The sequence below is a fragment of the Anomaloglossus baeobatrachus genome, chromosome 3, assembly GCF_048569485.1.
Source record: "Anomaloglossus baeobatrachus isolate aAnoBae1 chromosome 3, aAnoBae1.hap1, whole genome shotgun sequence".
In the NCBI taxonomy this organism is placed as follows: domain Eukaryota; kingdom Metazoa; phylum Chordata; class Amphibia; order Anura; family Aromobatidae; genus Anomaloglossus; species Anomaloglossus baeobatrachus.
The window spans coordinates 670,079,082-670,096,293 of record NC_134355.1 but is presented as its reverse complement, the minus strand read 5'-3'; the positions used below and the strand labels follow the sequence as shown (position 1 = coordinate 670,096,293).

At 50.7% G+C, this 17,212-nt stretch overlaps 1 protein-coding gene across 1 annotated transcript in view; it reads left to right on the top strand.

The window, feature by feature from the left end:
* PKHD1 (PKHD1 ciliary IPT domain containing fibrocystin/polyductin) overlaps positions 1-17,212 on the top strand; it is an 832,619-nt gene that overhangs the window by 389,061 nt on the left and 426,346 nt on the right. Inside the window, exon 35 of the mRNA XM_075341622.1 lies at positions 8,806-8,965. Within this exon, the coding sequence (XP_075197737.1) occupies positions 8,806-8,965 (160 nt within the window). The remainder of the gene's footprint in view (positions 1-8,805; positions 8,966-17,212) is intronic.

The window sequence follows — 17,212 nt, the reverse complement described above, 5'->3', positions numbered from 1 at the left end:
GGAGAACAAAATGAACTTTTTTTGAATTTACCAAATGGCTGAGTTTGAAAACTTCAATTTCAAGATCTCTGCTTGCTGTCTACAAAATTAAAGGCTTCTGTACTCACCCAAAGCCTCGCTCAGTCTCAGGTTTTGCTACAATGTATTAGTTTGGAATTATTTGTGAGCTGGAAGTTTATTGTTTTTTTTTTACCATTTTTTTTTGCATGAAAAAGCTTAATTTAGAGATGTGCGCTGCCCTATTCCGGCGTCCAGCGTGGCTCCTCCATGCCAGGTGGGCATCACATCCCAGGCACCTTTGCCCCTTACTAGAGCAATGACATGACTTTGCAGCGATATCTGTAATTCAGCCCATAGATTTTAATTTCCAGTGAATGGAAAGCCCAAAATGTCCCAAATATACTCCTCTTAAAGGGAATCTGTCCCCAGGTTTTTGCCACCTCATCCAAGTGCAGCATAATGTGGATACAGGGACCCTGATTCTAGCGATGTCTCACTTACTGGGCTACTTGCTGTAGTTTTAATAAAATCACAGTGTTATTAGGAAATTATCACTAAAGAACTAGCAAAACTACTGAATTTGATTGTACCAAATATCTGCAATGACACAAAGAGTGAAAAATGTAAAGGGGTCTGAATACTTTTCTACCCACTGTATGTATGTATTTATGTATGTGTATATATATATACTGTACATATATATATATATGTATATATATATATATATGTATATCTATATATATCTATATCGATATATGTATATATATATATATATATATATACATATATCGATATAGATATATATAGATATACATATAAATATATATATATATATATATATACATATATATATGTACAGTACATATATATATATATATATATACACATATATATATATATATATGCATACATTTATATATATATATATATATATATATATATATATATATATATATAATATATGCATATTGATATATATATATATATATTTATATATATATCTATATATATAATTGCCTTATTCTGTCTGTCTGTCTGTCTGTCATGCTCCAAAATTGTGTCCTTACGGTGACACAAAGCTGATTGGCCGCTGGGCTCGCCATGGCCCCGCCCCCCCACACAGATTGGCCGCTCGCCCAGGCTGCGCCCCCACACGGATTGGCCAGCCGCTCGCCCAGGCTCCGCCCCCCCCACAGATTGGCCTCTCGCCCCGGCACCCTGCAGGCATTGGCAATTCGGCCACGCCACGCCCCGCCCCCCTCACGCAATGCACGCTAGCTCTGGCCCCGCCCCCCTCCCCCCCGCGCATTCCCCGAACTGACATGGCTGTCACGGAGGTGAGTACTGTACTCCCCCCCCTCCCCCCCCCGCGCATTCCCCGAACTGACACGGCTGTCACGGAGGTGAGTACTGTACAACTGCCCCCCCCCACCCCCCATCCCTCGCTCGCATCATCATCATCAAGGTCCTGCAGCGGCGGAAGATCCACACGCACACACACACACACATACACACACATCAGATCACACTCACTCTCACACACACCTCACACACACCTCACATACACATCACATCGCATCCACACACTCACAGCATCCGGCGATATCCCTTGCTTCTCGGCCTCGATACTGTGCTGTTGTGACCTTCCAGGACCTGACGGAGGATCACATGGCCAGAAGCATGTGGTATCTCCGGATGTTGTGAATGTCAGCGCGTATGTGCGATATCGTCAGTGTCTGTGTGTGTGAGTGTATGCGATCGGGTGTGTGTGAGTGTATGCGATCGGGTGTGTGTGAGTGTATGCGATCGGGTGTGTGTGAGTGTATGCGATCGGGTGTGTGTGAGTGTATGCGTTCGGGTGTGTGTGAGTGTATGCGTTCGGGTGTGTGAGTGTCGGCAGAGGAGCACGGCGTGCTGGAGGAGGCTGGGAGCAGAGAGGCTGATCTTGGGGAAGGCTGGGAGGGGGAGGCTGATGCTGGGGGAGACTGGGAGGGGAAGGCTGATGCTGAAGGAGGCTGGGAGGGGGAGGCTGGGAGGAAGGAGGCTGGGAGGAGAGAGGCTGATCCTGGGGAAGGCTGGGAAGGGGAGGCTGATGCTGAGGGAGGCTGGAAGGAGAGAGGCTGATGCTGCGGGAGGCTGGAAGGAGAGAGGCTGAGGCTGGGAGGAGAGAGGCTGATGCTGGGGAAGGCTGATGCTGAGGGAGGCTGGGAGGGGAAAGCTGATGCTGGGGAAGGCTGATGCTGAGGGAGGCTGGGAGGGGAAAGCTGATGCTGGGGAAGGCTGAGAGGACGGAGGCTGGGAGGAGAGAGGCTGATCCTGGGGAAGGCTGGGAGAGGGAGGCTGATGCTGGGGGAGGCTGGAAGGAGAGAGGCTGATGCTGGGGGAGGCTGGAAGAAGAGAGGCTGATGCTGGGGGAGGCTGATGCTGGGGGAGGCTGGGAGGAGAGAGGCTGATGCTGGGGAAGGCTGGGAGGAGAGAGGCTGATGCTGGGGACAGAGAGGAGAGGCTGATGCTGGGAGGAGAGAGGCTGATGCTGGGATGAGAGAGGCTGATGCTGGGAGGAGAGAGGCTGATGCTGGGGGAGGCTGGGAGGGGGAGGCTGATGCTGGGGGACGCTGATGCTGGGGGAGGCTGGGACGAGGTAGGCTGATGCTTGGGGAGGCTGATGCTGGGGGAGGCTGGAAGGAGAGAGGCTGATGCTGGTGGAGGCTGATGCTTGGGGAGGCTGATGCTGGGGGAGACTGGGAGGGGAAGGCTGATGCTGAGGGAGGCTGGGAGGGTGAGGCTGGGGGCTGGGAGGAAGGAGGCTGGGAGGAGAGAGGCTGATCCTGGGGAAGGCTGGGAAAGGGAAGCTGATGCTGAGGGAGGCTGGAAGGAGAGAGGCTGATGCTGGGGGAGGCTGGAAGGAGAGAGGCTGAGGCTGGGAGGAGAGAGGCTGATGCTGGGGAAGGCTGATGCTGAGGGAGGCTGGGACAGGAGAGCTGATGCTGGGGAAGGCTGGGAGGACGGAGGCTGGGAGGAGATAGGCTGATCCTGGGGAAGGCTGGGAGAGGGAGGCTGATGCTGGGGGAGGCTGAGGCTGGGAGGAGAGAGGCTGATGCTCGGGACAGAGAGGCTGATGCTGGGAGGAGAGAGGCTGATGCTGGGAGGAGAGAGGCTGATGCTGGGAGGAGAGAGGCTGATCCTGGGGAAGGCTGGGAGAGGGAGGCTGATGCTGGGGGAGGCTGGAAGGAGAGAGGCTGATGCTGGGGGAGGCTGGAAGAAGAGAGGCTGATGCTGGGGGAGGCTGATGCTGGGGGAGGCTGGGAGGAGAGAGGCTGATGCTGGGGAAGGCTGGGAGGAGAGAGGCTGATGCTGGGGACAGAGAGGAGAGGCTGATGCTGGGAGGAGAGAGGCTGATGTTGGGATGAGAGAGGCTGATGCTGGGAGGAGAGAGGCTGATGCTGGGGGAGGCTGGGAGGGGGAGGCTGATGCTGGGGGACGCTGATGCTGGGGGAGGCTGGGACGAGGTAGGCTAATGCTTGGGGAGGCTGATGCTGGGGGAGGCTGGAAGGAGAGAGGCTGATGCTGGTGGAGGCTGATGCTTGGGGAGGCTGATGCTGGGGGAGACTGGGAGGGGAAGGCTGATGCTGAGGGAGGCTGGGAGGGTGAGGCTGGGAGGAAGGAGGCTGGGAGGAGAGAGGCTGATCCTGGGGAAGGCTGGGAAAGGGAAGCTGATGCTGAGGGAGGCTGGAAGGAGAGAGGCTGATGCTGGGGGAGGCTGGAAGGAGAGAGGCTGAGGCTGGGAGGAGAGAGGCTGATGCTGGGGAAGGCTGATGCTGAGGGAGGCTGGGACAGGAGAGCTGATGCTGGGGAAGGCTGGGAGGACGGAGGCTGGGAGGAGAGAGGCTGATCCTGGGGAAGGCTGGGAGAGGGAGGCTGATGCTGGGGGAGGCTGAGGCTGGGAGGAGAGAGGCTGATGCTCGGGACAGAGAGGCTGATGCTGGGAGGAGAGAGGCTGATGCTGGGAGGAGAGAGGCTGATGCTGGGAGGAGAGAGGCTGATGCTGGGGGCAGAGAGGATGATGCTGGTGCAGCATGGGGGATGGTACACGATGGGGGGTGCGCAGCATGGGGGATGGAGCACGATGAGGAGTGCGCAGCATGGGGGATGGAGCACGTTTGGGAGTGCGCAGCATGGCGGATGGAGCACGTTTGGGAGTGCGCAGCATGGCGGATGGAGCACGTTTGGGAGTGCGCAGCATGGCGGATGGAGCACGTTTGGGAGTGCGCAGCATGGCGGATGGAGCACGTTTGGGAGTGCGCAGCATGGCGGATGGACCACGTTTGGGAGTGCGCAGCATGGCGGATGGAGCACGTTTGGGAGTGCGCAGCATGGCGGATGGAGCACGTTTGGGAGTGCGCAGCATGGCGGATGGAGCACGTTTGGGAGTGCGCAGCATGGCGGATGGAGCACGTTTGGGAGTGCGCATCATGGCGGATGGAGCACGTTTGGGAGTGCGCAGCATGGCGGATGGAGCACGTTTGGGAGTGCGCAGCATGGCGGATGGAGCACGATGGGGGGTGCGCAGCGTGACGGATGGAGCACGATGGGAGGTGCACACCTCCCCCAACACACACAACACACCACACACACACTGGGAACCACAAACACCGCCCTACACAGACACCCACACACACAGACAACGCTGCACACACACAACACCCAACACACAAACACCGCGCCATACATAAATATACGCACATATCATGCAACACACACATTGCACAAAACATAACTCCCCCCAAAACACACCACACCCACACAAACCGCGCAACACATACACACACAACGCTACAGACACACAGCGCTCCACAAACAACGCAACACATGCAACACACACACAACAGCGCTCTCACCCCCCGCCACACCCAGACAACACCCAGAACATGTACAGCGCCCTACACAAACACTTGGTAACTACACACACCAACATCTATATATATATATATATATATATATATATTGTGAGACTCATGTGGGATTAGTGGATGAGGGCAGGTATATCTCACCCCGGTATCGGTCCTATGTGACTTAGCCTGGCCAGGATCACCTGGCTACTAATGGATTAATGGGAGGTGAAGGACGGAGGTAAAAGGAATCTGGGAAGTTGGGGGAGGGTCTCCATCTGGGAACACAGTAAGCCTGTCTGTGTAGCAGACACTTGTGAGGAGCAGTGCCTGGTGTTTGTATGGTTTAGCTGGAAGGGAGAAGCCCTCCAGTTGGTAGTTAGGATAACACTGTGTATAGTTAGTGCCGGACAGGCAAGGATTTATTTTGTTGGTGTTTTTTTTCTTTTTGTTTATGCTTCACTGCAATAAACCTGACCAAGCGTCAGTTACACCTTGAATTCGGCTGTCTGCCTGAGGTGAATACGTGCCCTTTGAACCCAGCAAAGGCGATCCCGGAGCGTGTTATCACAATATATATATAACAAAAATCATACATTAACTACACAATACGTAAATTCTAGAATACCCGATGCGTAGAATCGGGCCACCTTCTAGTATATATATAATTGCCATATTCTGTCTGTCTGTCTGTCTGTCATGCTCCAAAATTGTGTTACGGTGACACAAAGCTGATTGGCCGCTGGGCTCGCCATGGCCCCCCCCCCCCCACGGATTGGCCTCTCGCCCAGGCTCTCTGCAGGCCCCGCCCCCCTCACGCAATGCACGCTCGCTCTGGCCCAACTGACACGGAGCTCCGACTCCCAGGTGAGTACACACACACACATCAGATCACACTCACTCTCACACACACCTCACACATCACATCCACACACTCACAACATCCTGGGATATCGCTTGCTTCTACATCGGCTCCGTCACGATCCCAGCAGCGCCAGACATAACCTTGCGATGCTGGGATCTTGATGGAGCCCGTGAACGCTGGTAACCATTATACACATCGGGTAACTAAGGTCCCTTAGTTACCCGATGTGTATCATAGTTACCAGCGTACACCGACTCCCGGTACACATGTGCAGGGAGCCAGCATTATACTCCTCTCCCCCCAGGACTACTCCTCCTATTACAGTCCTCCTATTATACTCCTCTCTGAGTATAATAGGAGAACTATTATAGCATGGGGGATGTAGCACGATGGGGGGTGCGCAGCATGGGGGATGTAGCACGATGGGGTGCGCAGCATGGGGGATGTAGCACGATGGGGATTGCGCAGCATGGGGGATGTAGCACGATGGGGAGTGCGCAGCATGGGGGATGTAGCACGATGGGGAGTGCGTAGCATGGGGGATGTAGCACGATGGGGAGTGCGCAGCATGGGGGATGTAGCACGATGGGGAGTGCGCAGCATGGCGGATGGAGCACGATGGCGGGTGCGCAGCATGGGGGATGTAGCACGATGGGGAGTGCGCAGCATGGGGGATGTAGCACGATGGGGGATGTAGCACGATGGGGGATGTAGCACGATGGGGGGTGCGCAGCATGGGGGATGTAGCACGATGGGGAATGCGCAGCATGGGGGATGTAGCACGATGGGGAGTGCGCAGCATGGGGGATGTAGCACGATGGGGAGTGCGCAGCATGGGGGATGTAGCACGATGGGGAGTGCGCAGCATGGTGGATGTAGCACGATGGGGAGGTGCGCAGCATGGGGGATGTAGCACGATGGGGAGTGCGCAGCATGGGGGATGTAGCACGATGGGAAGTGCGCAGCATGGCGGATGGAGCACGATGGCGGGTGCGCAGCATGGGGGATGTAGCACGATGGGGAGTGCGCAGCATGGGGGATGTAGCACGATGGGGGATGTAGCACGATGGGGGGTGCGCAGCATGGGGGATGTAGCACGATGGGGAGTGCGCAGCATGGGGGATGTAGCACGATGGGGAGTGCGCAGCATGGGGGATGTAGCACGATGGGGAGTGCGCAGCATGGGGGATGTAGCACGATGGGGAGGTGCGCACCTCCCCCCAACACACACACACACAAACACACACACACAGGGAACCACAAACACCGCCATACACAGACACCCACACACACAGACAACGCTGCACACACACAACACCAAACACACAAACACCGCGGCATACATAAATATACGCACATACCGCACAACACACACATTGCACAAAACATACCTCCCCCCAAAACACACCACACACACACAAACCGCGCAACACACACACACACAATGCGACAGACACACAGCGCTCCACAAACAACGCAACACACATACAACACCGCTCTCACCCCCCGCCACACCCAGACAACACCCAGATTATATATATTATATATATATATATATCTATCTATATCTATATCTATAACAAAAATCATACATGAACTACACAATACGTAAATTCTAGAATACCCGATGCGTAGAATCGGGCCACCTTCTAGTATATATATATATATATATATCTATATATATAATCCAATATATAAAGCTGAATGTGTGTGTGTATGTGTGTGTGTGTTCGGGATTGGCATCCGCACCGTCGCAGCTACAGCCACAAAATTTTGCACACTCACACTTCTGGACCCCGAGAGCGTCATAGGCTATGTTTTGAGGGGAAATTTTAACCCCGCTCTTTACAGTTATTCGCCAAAAAACCTGCCTCCATTAAAGCGAATGGAGCTGGGAGCCACAGTGCAGCCAGAACTTCAGAAGAATGTGCAGCCACGCCCTTATATTGAATGTTGGGGTGTCACAATGCAGCCAGGGAAAGAGACAGACACAGACAGGGAAAGAGGCAGACACAGACAGGGAAAGAAACAGACATAGACAGTGTAAGAAACAGACACAAAGAGACAGACACAAAGAGACAGACACAGACAAAGAGACAGGCTGACCGGGAAAGAGACAGACAGGGAAACAGACAGACAAAGACAGGTAAAGAGACAGACACAGGGAAAGAGACAGAGGGAAAGAGACAGGGAAAGAGAGGGAAAGAGACAGAGAGGGAAAGAGACAGAGAGGGAAAGAGACAGACAGGGAAAGAGACAGACAGGGAAAGTGACAGAGATAGACAGACAGGGAAAGAGATTGAGACAGATGGAGAAAGAGACAGAGACAGACAGGGGAAGAGATAGAGAGAGAGAGACAGATATATATACAGAGGGGGAGACAGACATTATAATTACATTTCTATCTATGTGTATTGTGGTTTTTGTGTGCAGAATACATTTTTGTTAATACATTCTATTTTGTTAACAGCAGTTATTAACCTGGGCGAACCCGGGTAGTACAGCTAGTATATATATATATATATATATATATTTACATATCTATCCCTTATAGACTGTGAACCCTTGCGGGCAGGGTCCTCTCTCCTCTTGTACTTGTCTGTGTCTTGTTCTGTTTATGATTATTGCACTTGTCCCTATTATGTATACCCCTTTCACATGTAAAGCGCCATGGAATTGATGGCGCTATAATAATAAATAATAATTAATAATTTAATATATATATATATATATATATATATATATATATATATATATGGGTATATAATATATATATAAATATTTATATATATTTATATGTAAATATGTAAATATATATATATATATATATAAATATTTATATATATATATATATATTTATATATATATATATATATATATATGGGTATATAATATATATAAATATTTACATATATATTTATATGTAAACATGTAAATAGATATAGATATATATATGTAAATATATACATATATATATTAGTGCTATTTACACAATACGGGATGATTTCTTAGAGAGTGGTGACATTAATGTATATTCTTGTCTCTTTGTAGGTGTCGGACTCCTCCGTTCACTTCTGCGGCTTGTGGTCTCGGAATTCCTCGTGGCCTTCTGGTCATCCACCACTAGATGGCGACAATGTCACGGTGGAGCGCGGCCGGGCGCTGCTGCTGGGGGATCGCACGCGGCTTCTCCACCGGCTTCATATCAAAGGTTTGTTCTTTTCCCTGTATCTTGTCTTGAAGCTTCTGAGGCTCCTCGCACTGATCCCCTCGCACTGATCCCCTCGCACTGATCCCCTCGCACTGATCCCCTCGCAGTGATCTCCTCGCACTGCTCCCCTCGCAGTGATCTCCTCGCACTGCTCCCCTCGCACTGCTCCCCTCGCACTGCTCCCCACGCACTGCTCCCCACGCACTGCTCCCCACGCACTGCTCCCCACGCACTGCTCCCCTCGCACAGATCTCCTCGCACTGCTCCCCTCGCACAGATCTCCTCGCACTGCTCCCCTCGCACAGATCTCCTCGCACTGCTCCCCACGCACTGCTCCCCTCGCACAGATCTCCTCGCACTGCTCCCCTCGCACAGATCTCCTCGCACTGCTCCCCTCGCACTGCTCCCCACGCACTGCTCCCCTCGCACAGATCTCCTCGCACTGCTCCCCACGCACTGCTCCCCTCGCACAGATCTCCTCGCACTGCTCCCCACGCACTGCTCCCCTCGCACAGATCTCCTCGCACTGCTCCCCTCGCACTGCTCCCCTCGCACAGATCTCCTCGCACTGCTCCCCTCGCACTGCTCCCCTCGCACTGCTCCCCACGCACTGCTCCCCTCGCACAGATCTCCTCGCACTGCTCCCCTCGCACTGCTCCCCTCGCACAGATCTCCTCGCACTGCTCCCCTCGCACAGATCTCCTCGCACTGCTCCCCTCGCACAGATCTCCTCGCACAGATCTCCTCGCACTGCTCCCCTCGCACAGATCTCCTCGCACTGCTCCCCTCGCACTGCTCCCCTCGCACAGATCTCCTCGCACTGCTCCCCTCGCACTGCTCCCCTCGCACAGATCTCCTCGCACTGCTCCCCTCGCACTGCTCCCCTCGCACTGCTCCCCACGCACTGCTCCCCACGCACAGATCTCCTCGCACTGCTCCCCTCGCACAGATCTCCTCGCACTGCTCCCCTCGCACTGCTCCCCTCGCACTGCTCCCCACGCACTGCTCCCCTCGCACAGATCTCCTCGCACTGCTCCCCTCGCACTGCTCCCCTCGCACTGCTCCCCACGCACTGCTCCCCACGCACAGATCTCCTCGCACTGCTCCCCACGCACTGCTCCCCTCGCACTGATCCCCTCGCAGTGATCTCCTCGCACTGCTCCCCTCGCAGTGATCTCCTCGCACTGCTCCCCTCGCACTGCTCCCCACGCACTGCTCCCCTCGCACTGCTCCCCTCGCACTGCTCCCCACGCACTGCTCCCCACGCACTGCTCCCCTCGCACAGATCTCCTCGCACTGCTCCCCTCGCACAGATCTCCTCGCACTGCTCCCCACGCACTGCTCCCCTCGCACAGATCTCCTCGCACTGCTCCCCTCGCACAGATCTCCTCGCACTGCTCCCCTCGCACAGATCTCCTCGCACTGCTCCCCTCGCACAGATCTCCTCGCACTGCTCCCCTCGCACTGCTCCCCTCGCACTGCTCCCCACGCACTGCTCCCCACGCACAGATCTCCTCGCACTGCTCCCCTCGCACAGATCTCCTCGCACTGCTCCCCTCGCACTGCTCCCCACGCACTGCTCCCCTCGCACAGATCTCCTCGCACTGCTCCCCTCGCACTGCTCCCCTCGCACTGCTCCCCACGCACTGCTCCCCACGCACAGATCTCCTCGCACTGCTCCCCACGCACTGCTCCCCTCGCACAGATCTCCTCGCACTGCTCCCCACGCACTGCTCCCCTCGCACAGATCTCCTCGCACTGCTCCCCACGCACTGCTCCCCACGCACTGCTCCCCTCGCACAGATCTCCTCGCACTGCTCCCCACGCACTGCTCCCCACGCACAGATCTCCTCGCACTGCTCCCCTCGCACTGCTCCCCACGCACTGCTCCCCTCGCACAGATCTACTCGCACTGCTCCCCACGCACAGATCTCCTCGCACTGCTCCCCACGCACTGCTCCCCACGCACAGATCTCCTCGCACTGCTCCCCACGCACAGATCTCCTCGCACTGCTCCCCACGCACTGCTCCCCACGCACAGATCTCCTCGCACTGCTCCCCACGCACTGCTCCCCACGCACAGATCTCCTCGCACTGCTCCCCACGCACAGATCTCCTCGCACTGCTCCCCACGCACTGCTCCCCACGCACTGCTCCCCTCGCACAGATCTCCTCGCACTGCTCCCCACGCACTGCTCCCCTCGCACAGATCTCCTCGCACTGCTCCCCTCGCACTGCTCCCCACGCACTGCTCCCCTCGCACAGATCTCCTCGCACTGCTCCCCTCGCACTGCTCCCCTCGCATTGCTCCCCTCGCACTGCTCCCCACGCACTGCTCCCCTCGCACAGATCTCCTCGCACTGCTCCTGTGCTGGGGATCTGCTCTCTGCAGCACTCGGTAGCGGGTCCCTGTGTATGAATAATGTGGGCTGGGGGTGATTGAGGCTTCTCCCGTGCTGCACATTACACATTCACTTTCTCTGCTGGAGAAATCTGATTATTTGCCCTAAAAGTAAATAATTTACACAGGCGTAATGCAGATTGTAAGGAGGGAGGTGAGGGGGGACCAGCGCAGGACCTGGCTGCAGGGGGCTCACACACCGGGCCGTATCTGCCCCACCGATGGATACTTTAACCCCTTCCTGCATCACTCGGAAATATAACCGATTATTTTGAATGCCCCCATTATAATGATAGCTAAAGTGCCCCCATAGCAAAGTCCGCCACAGTGTCCTCATATCAGTGACAGTCACAGTGTTCCATAATAATGACAGCCACAGTGCCCCCATAACAGTGACAGTCACAGCGCCCCCATAACAGTGACAGTCACAGTGTCCCCATAATAATGACAGCTAAAGTGCCCCATAATAGTGACAGTCACAGTGCCCCCATAAGAGTGACAGCCACAGTGTCCCCATAACAGTGACAGCCACAGTGCCCCCATAACAGTGACAGTCACAGTGTCCCCATAATAATGACAGCTAAAGTGCCCCATAATAGTGACAGTCACAGTGCCCCCATAATAATGACAGCCACAGTGCCCCCATAACAGTGACAGTCACAGTGTCCCCATAATAATGACAGCTAAAGTGGCCCATAATAGTGACAGTCACAGTGCCCCCATAATAATGACAGCCACAGTGCCCCCATAACAGTGACAGTCACAGTGTCCCCATAATAATGACAGCTAAAGTGCCCCATAATAGTGACAGTCACAGTGCCCCCATAATAATGACAGCTAAAGTGCCCCCATATCAGTGACAGTCACAGTGTCCCATAATAATGACAGCCACAGTGCCCCCATAACAGTGACAGTCACAGTGCCCCCATAACAGTGACAGTCACAGTGCCCCCATAATAATGACAGCTAAAGTGCCCCATAATAGTGTCAGTCACAGTGCCCCCATAATAATGACAGCTAAAGTGCCCCCATATCAGTGACAGTCACAGTGTCCCATAATAATGACAGCCACAGTGCCCCCATAACAGTGACAGTCACAGTGACCCCATAACAGTGACAGTCACAGTGCCCCCATAAGAGTGACAGCCACAGTGCCCCCATAATAATGACAGCTAAAGTGCCCCATAATAGTGACAGTCACAGTGCCCCCATAATAATGACAGCTAAAGTGCCCCCATATCAGTGACAGTCACAGTGTCCCATAATAATGACAGCCACAGTGCCCCCATAACAGTGACAGTCACAGTGCCCCCATAACAGTGACAGTCACAGTGCCCCCATAATAATGACAGCTAAAGTGCCCCATAATAGTGACAGTCACAGTGCCCCCATAATAATGACAGCTAAAGTGCCCCCATATCAGTGACAGTCACAGTGTCCCATAATAATGACAGCCACAGTGCCCCCATAACAGTGACAGTCACAGTGACCCCATAACAATGACAGTCACAGTGCCCCCATAAGAGTGACAGCCACAGTGCCCCCATAATAATGACAGCTAAAGTGCCCCATAATAGTGACAGTCACAGTGCCCCCATAATAATGACAGCTAAAGTGCCCCCATATCAGTGACAGTCACAGTGTCCCATAATAATGACAGCCACAGTGCCCCCATAACAGTGACAGTCACAGTGCCCCCATAACAGTGACAGTCACAGTGCCCCCATAATAATGACAGCTAAAGTGCCCCATAATAATGACAGCTAAAGTGTTCCCATAATAATGACATAATAATGACAGCTAAAGTGTCCCCACACACACACACACACACTGCCCCTTTGTATAATATCCCCCCACACAAACTGCCTCTCTGTATAATATCCCCCCACACACACTGACCCATTGTATAATATCCCTCCACAGACACTGCCCCTTTGTATAATATCCCCACACACACTGCTCCTTGCAACACTTTGTTAATAGAGTGGTAGTGGGGACCACAGGTTAATAGTTATAAATAAATGGTGGGGTGTGGCAAAAACTATGCAAAAAAATATTTGTAACATGAGAGAAAAAAGCTGCATAGTAATAAATGTGCACACCCAGCTATTTATATGTAAACATAGCTTTTATGGATACAAAACATATACAGTGGGTACGGAAAGTATTCAGACCCCTTTAAATTTGTCACTCTTGTTTTATTGCAGCCATTTGGTAAATTCAAAAAAGGTTAATTTTTTTAAGTTCACTCTGCACCCATCCCCCATCTTGACAGAAAAAAAAATGGAAATGTAGAAATTTTTGCACATTTTCTAAACAAGAAAAACTGAAATATCACATGGTCATAAGTATTCAGACCCTTTGCTCAGACACTCATATGTAAGTCACTACTGTCCATTTCCTTGTGACCCTCCTTGAGATGGTTCTCCTCCTTCATTGGAGTCCAGCTGTGTGTCATTAAACTGATAGGACTTGATTTGGAAAGGCGCACACCTGTCTATATAAGACCTCACAGTGCATGTCACACCAAATGAGAATCATGAGGTCAAAGGGACTGCACAAGTTGCTCAGAAACAGAATTGTGGCAAGGCACAGATCTGGCCAAGGTTACAAAAGGATTTCTGCAGTACTCAAGATTCCTGAGTGCACAGTGGCCTCCATAATCCTTAAATGGAAGAAGTTTGGGACCAGCAGAACTCTTCCTAGACCCGGCCGTCCAGCCAAACTGAGCAATCATGGGAGAAGAGGCTTGGTGAGAGAGGTAAAGAAGAACCCCAAGATCACTGTGGCTGAGCTCCAGAGATGCAGTAGGGAGATGGGAGAAACTTACACAAAGTCAACTATCACTGCAGCCTCCACCAGTTGGGCCTTTATGGCAGAGCGGCCGACGGAAGCTTCTCCTCAGTGGAAAACATATGAAAGCCGCATAGAGTTTGCAAAAAAAAACACATGAAGGACTCCCAGACTATGAGAAATAAGATTCTCTGGTCTGATGAGATGAAGATAGAACTTTTTTGTGGTAATTCTAAGTGGTATGTGTGGAGAAATCCAGGCACTGCTCATCACCTGCCCAATACAATCCCCACAGTGAGACATGGTGGTGGCAGTATCATGCTATGGGGATGTTTTTTAGCTGCAGGGACAGGACGACTGGTTGCAATTGAAGGAAAGATGAATGTGGCCAAGTACAGAGATATCCTGGACGAAAACCTCCTCCAGAGGCTCTGGACCTCAGACTTGGCTGAAGGTTCACCTTCCAACAAGACAATGACCCTAAGCACACAGCTAAAATAACAAAGGAGCGGCTTCAGAACAACTCTGTGACCATTCTTGATCGGCCCATGAAGAACCCTGACCTAAACCCAATTGAGCATCTTGGGAGAGACCTGAAAATGGCGTCCACCAACGTTCACCATCAAACCTGACACAACTGGAGAGGATCTGCAAGGAAGAATGGCCGAGGATCCCCAAATCCGGGATCCCAAGAAGACTCACGGCTGTACTAGCTCAAAAGGGAGGGTGCTTCTACTCAATACTGAGCAAAGGGGCTGAATACTTATGACCATATGATATTTCAGTTTTGTTTTTTTTTTAAAAATGTGCAAAAAATTCTACATTTATGGGGTTTTTTTCTATCAAGATGGGGGATGGGGGCAGAGAGTACATTAATGAGAAAAAAATAACTTTTTTGAATTTATCAAATGGCTGCAATGAAACAAAGAGGGAAAACATTTACCGGGTCTGAATACTTTCCGCACCCACTTGGCTGAGGAAAACAAAGCTTAAAAACAATTAAAAACATCCCTCCACCACCCCGGCCCCTGCGATCATCTTGCCCCTGTCTTCAGCTCCTCGATGGAGCACTTACCCCACTGGCTGCTACGTCCTCGCCACCTCCGCAGCTCTGCAGTTCCTGCAGTAGTGTGATGAGGTTGCAGCATGATGACCTCATCGTGCTGCTGCATGCTGGCCATTGAGATATCGAGATGATGCAAGCTGCTCTGCCCCACTGCCCCTGATGCCACCGCATTGCTAACATGCATGCAATGCGCCTGAAGTGCATCAAATGCAAATTTGCCATGTGCTAACGCGCACTCAGCTAAAGTGGTTAAAGCGAAAATGGCCAACCCCCTCTATTTATTTTTGCAGTATTTATCAGTACGTACATACTGTACATAGTGTGTTACTGATACTTAAGCACTGTGCAATGTACTATATGTACACTATATAGCAGTATTTACATACACAGTGTATGGTAGTAATACTTAAGCACTGTATAGTATAATATTTGTGTACTATATTGCGGTTTTTACATACAGTGTGTGTGTATTGATAGTTTATGACTGTACCTTATATTACTTGTGCACTATATAGCACTATTAACATACACAGTAGATGGTACTGATACCCAGGCACCGTACAATATATTTTCTGAGGACTATATGGCAGTATTTTAATATACAGTGTGTGGTACTGATACATCGGCACTGTACAGTATATTATTACTGCACTATATTGCAGTATTTACTTAGACAGTGTGTGATATTGATACTTAGGGACTGTACAGTATAATATTTCAGCACTATATTGCAGTATTTATTTATACAGTGGGTGGTAGTGATACTTAGGAACTATACAGTTTAATATTTCAGCACTATATTGCAGTATTTATATAGACACTGGGTGTTTTTGATACTTAGGGACTGTACAGTATAGTATTTCAGCACTTTATTGCAGTATTTATTTATACAGTGGGTGGTAGTGATACTTAGGGACTATACAGTATAATATTTCAGCACTATATTGCAGTATTTATTTATACAGTGGGTGGTAGTGATACTTACGGATTTACAGTATAATATTTCAGCACTATATTGCAGTATTTATTTATACAGTGGGTGGTAGTGATACTTACGGATTTACAGTATAATATTTCAGCACTATATTGCAGTATTTATTTATACAGTGGGTGGTAGTGATACTTACGGATTTACAGTATAATATTTCAGCACTATATTGCAGTATTTACATAGACATTGTGTGGTATTGTTACTTAGGGTCTGTAAAGTATAATATTTCAGCACTATATTGCAGTATTTATTTATACAGTGGGTGGTAGTGATACTTAGGGACTATACAGTATAATATTTCAGCACTATATTGGAGTATTTATTTATACAGTGGGTGGTAGTGATACTTAGGAACTATACAGTATAATATTTCAGCACTATATTGCAGTATTTACATAGACAGTGGGTGGTATTGATACTTAGGGACTGTACAGTATAGTATTTCAGCACTATATTGCAGTATTTATTTATACAGTGGGTGGTAGTGATACTTGGGGACTATACAGTATAATATTTCAGCACTATATTGCAGTATTTATTCATACAGTGGGTGGTAGTGATACTTAGGGACTATACAGTATAATATTTCAGCACTATATTGGAGTATTTATTTATACAGTGGGCGGTAGTGATACTTAGGAACTATACAGTATAATATTTCAGCACTATATTGCAGTATTTACATAGACAGTGGGCGGTAGTGATACTTAGGGGCTGTATTAGCAGAGAAAACAGAGGAGGGCCCTTGAAGTTGCCCCCTCGGGCAGCTGCACAGGTAGCTGCAATGTTATCTGTGCTTTTTAATTGTGCAGTATATTTTTTGTGCACTATATGGCGACAGCACTTTATAGACTTGTATGATGGAGTTATGTAGGCAGCAAAATACCTAATATTTGGACACCATACTATATAGGGCCTGGGGGTCTCCCTTATCACATAGCTAACAACTTTGGAGAAGTCTCTGTTCCTAAATTCAATGGGTCGTCCATTACTTCA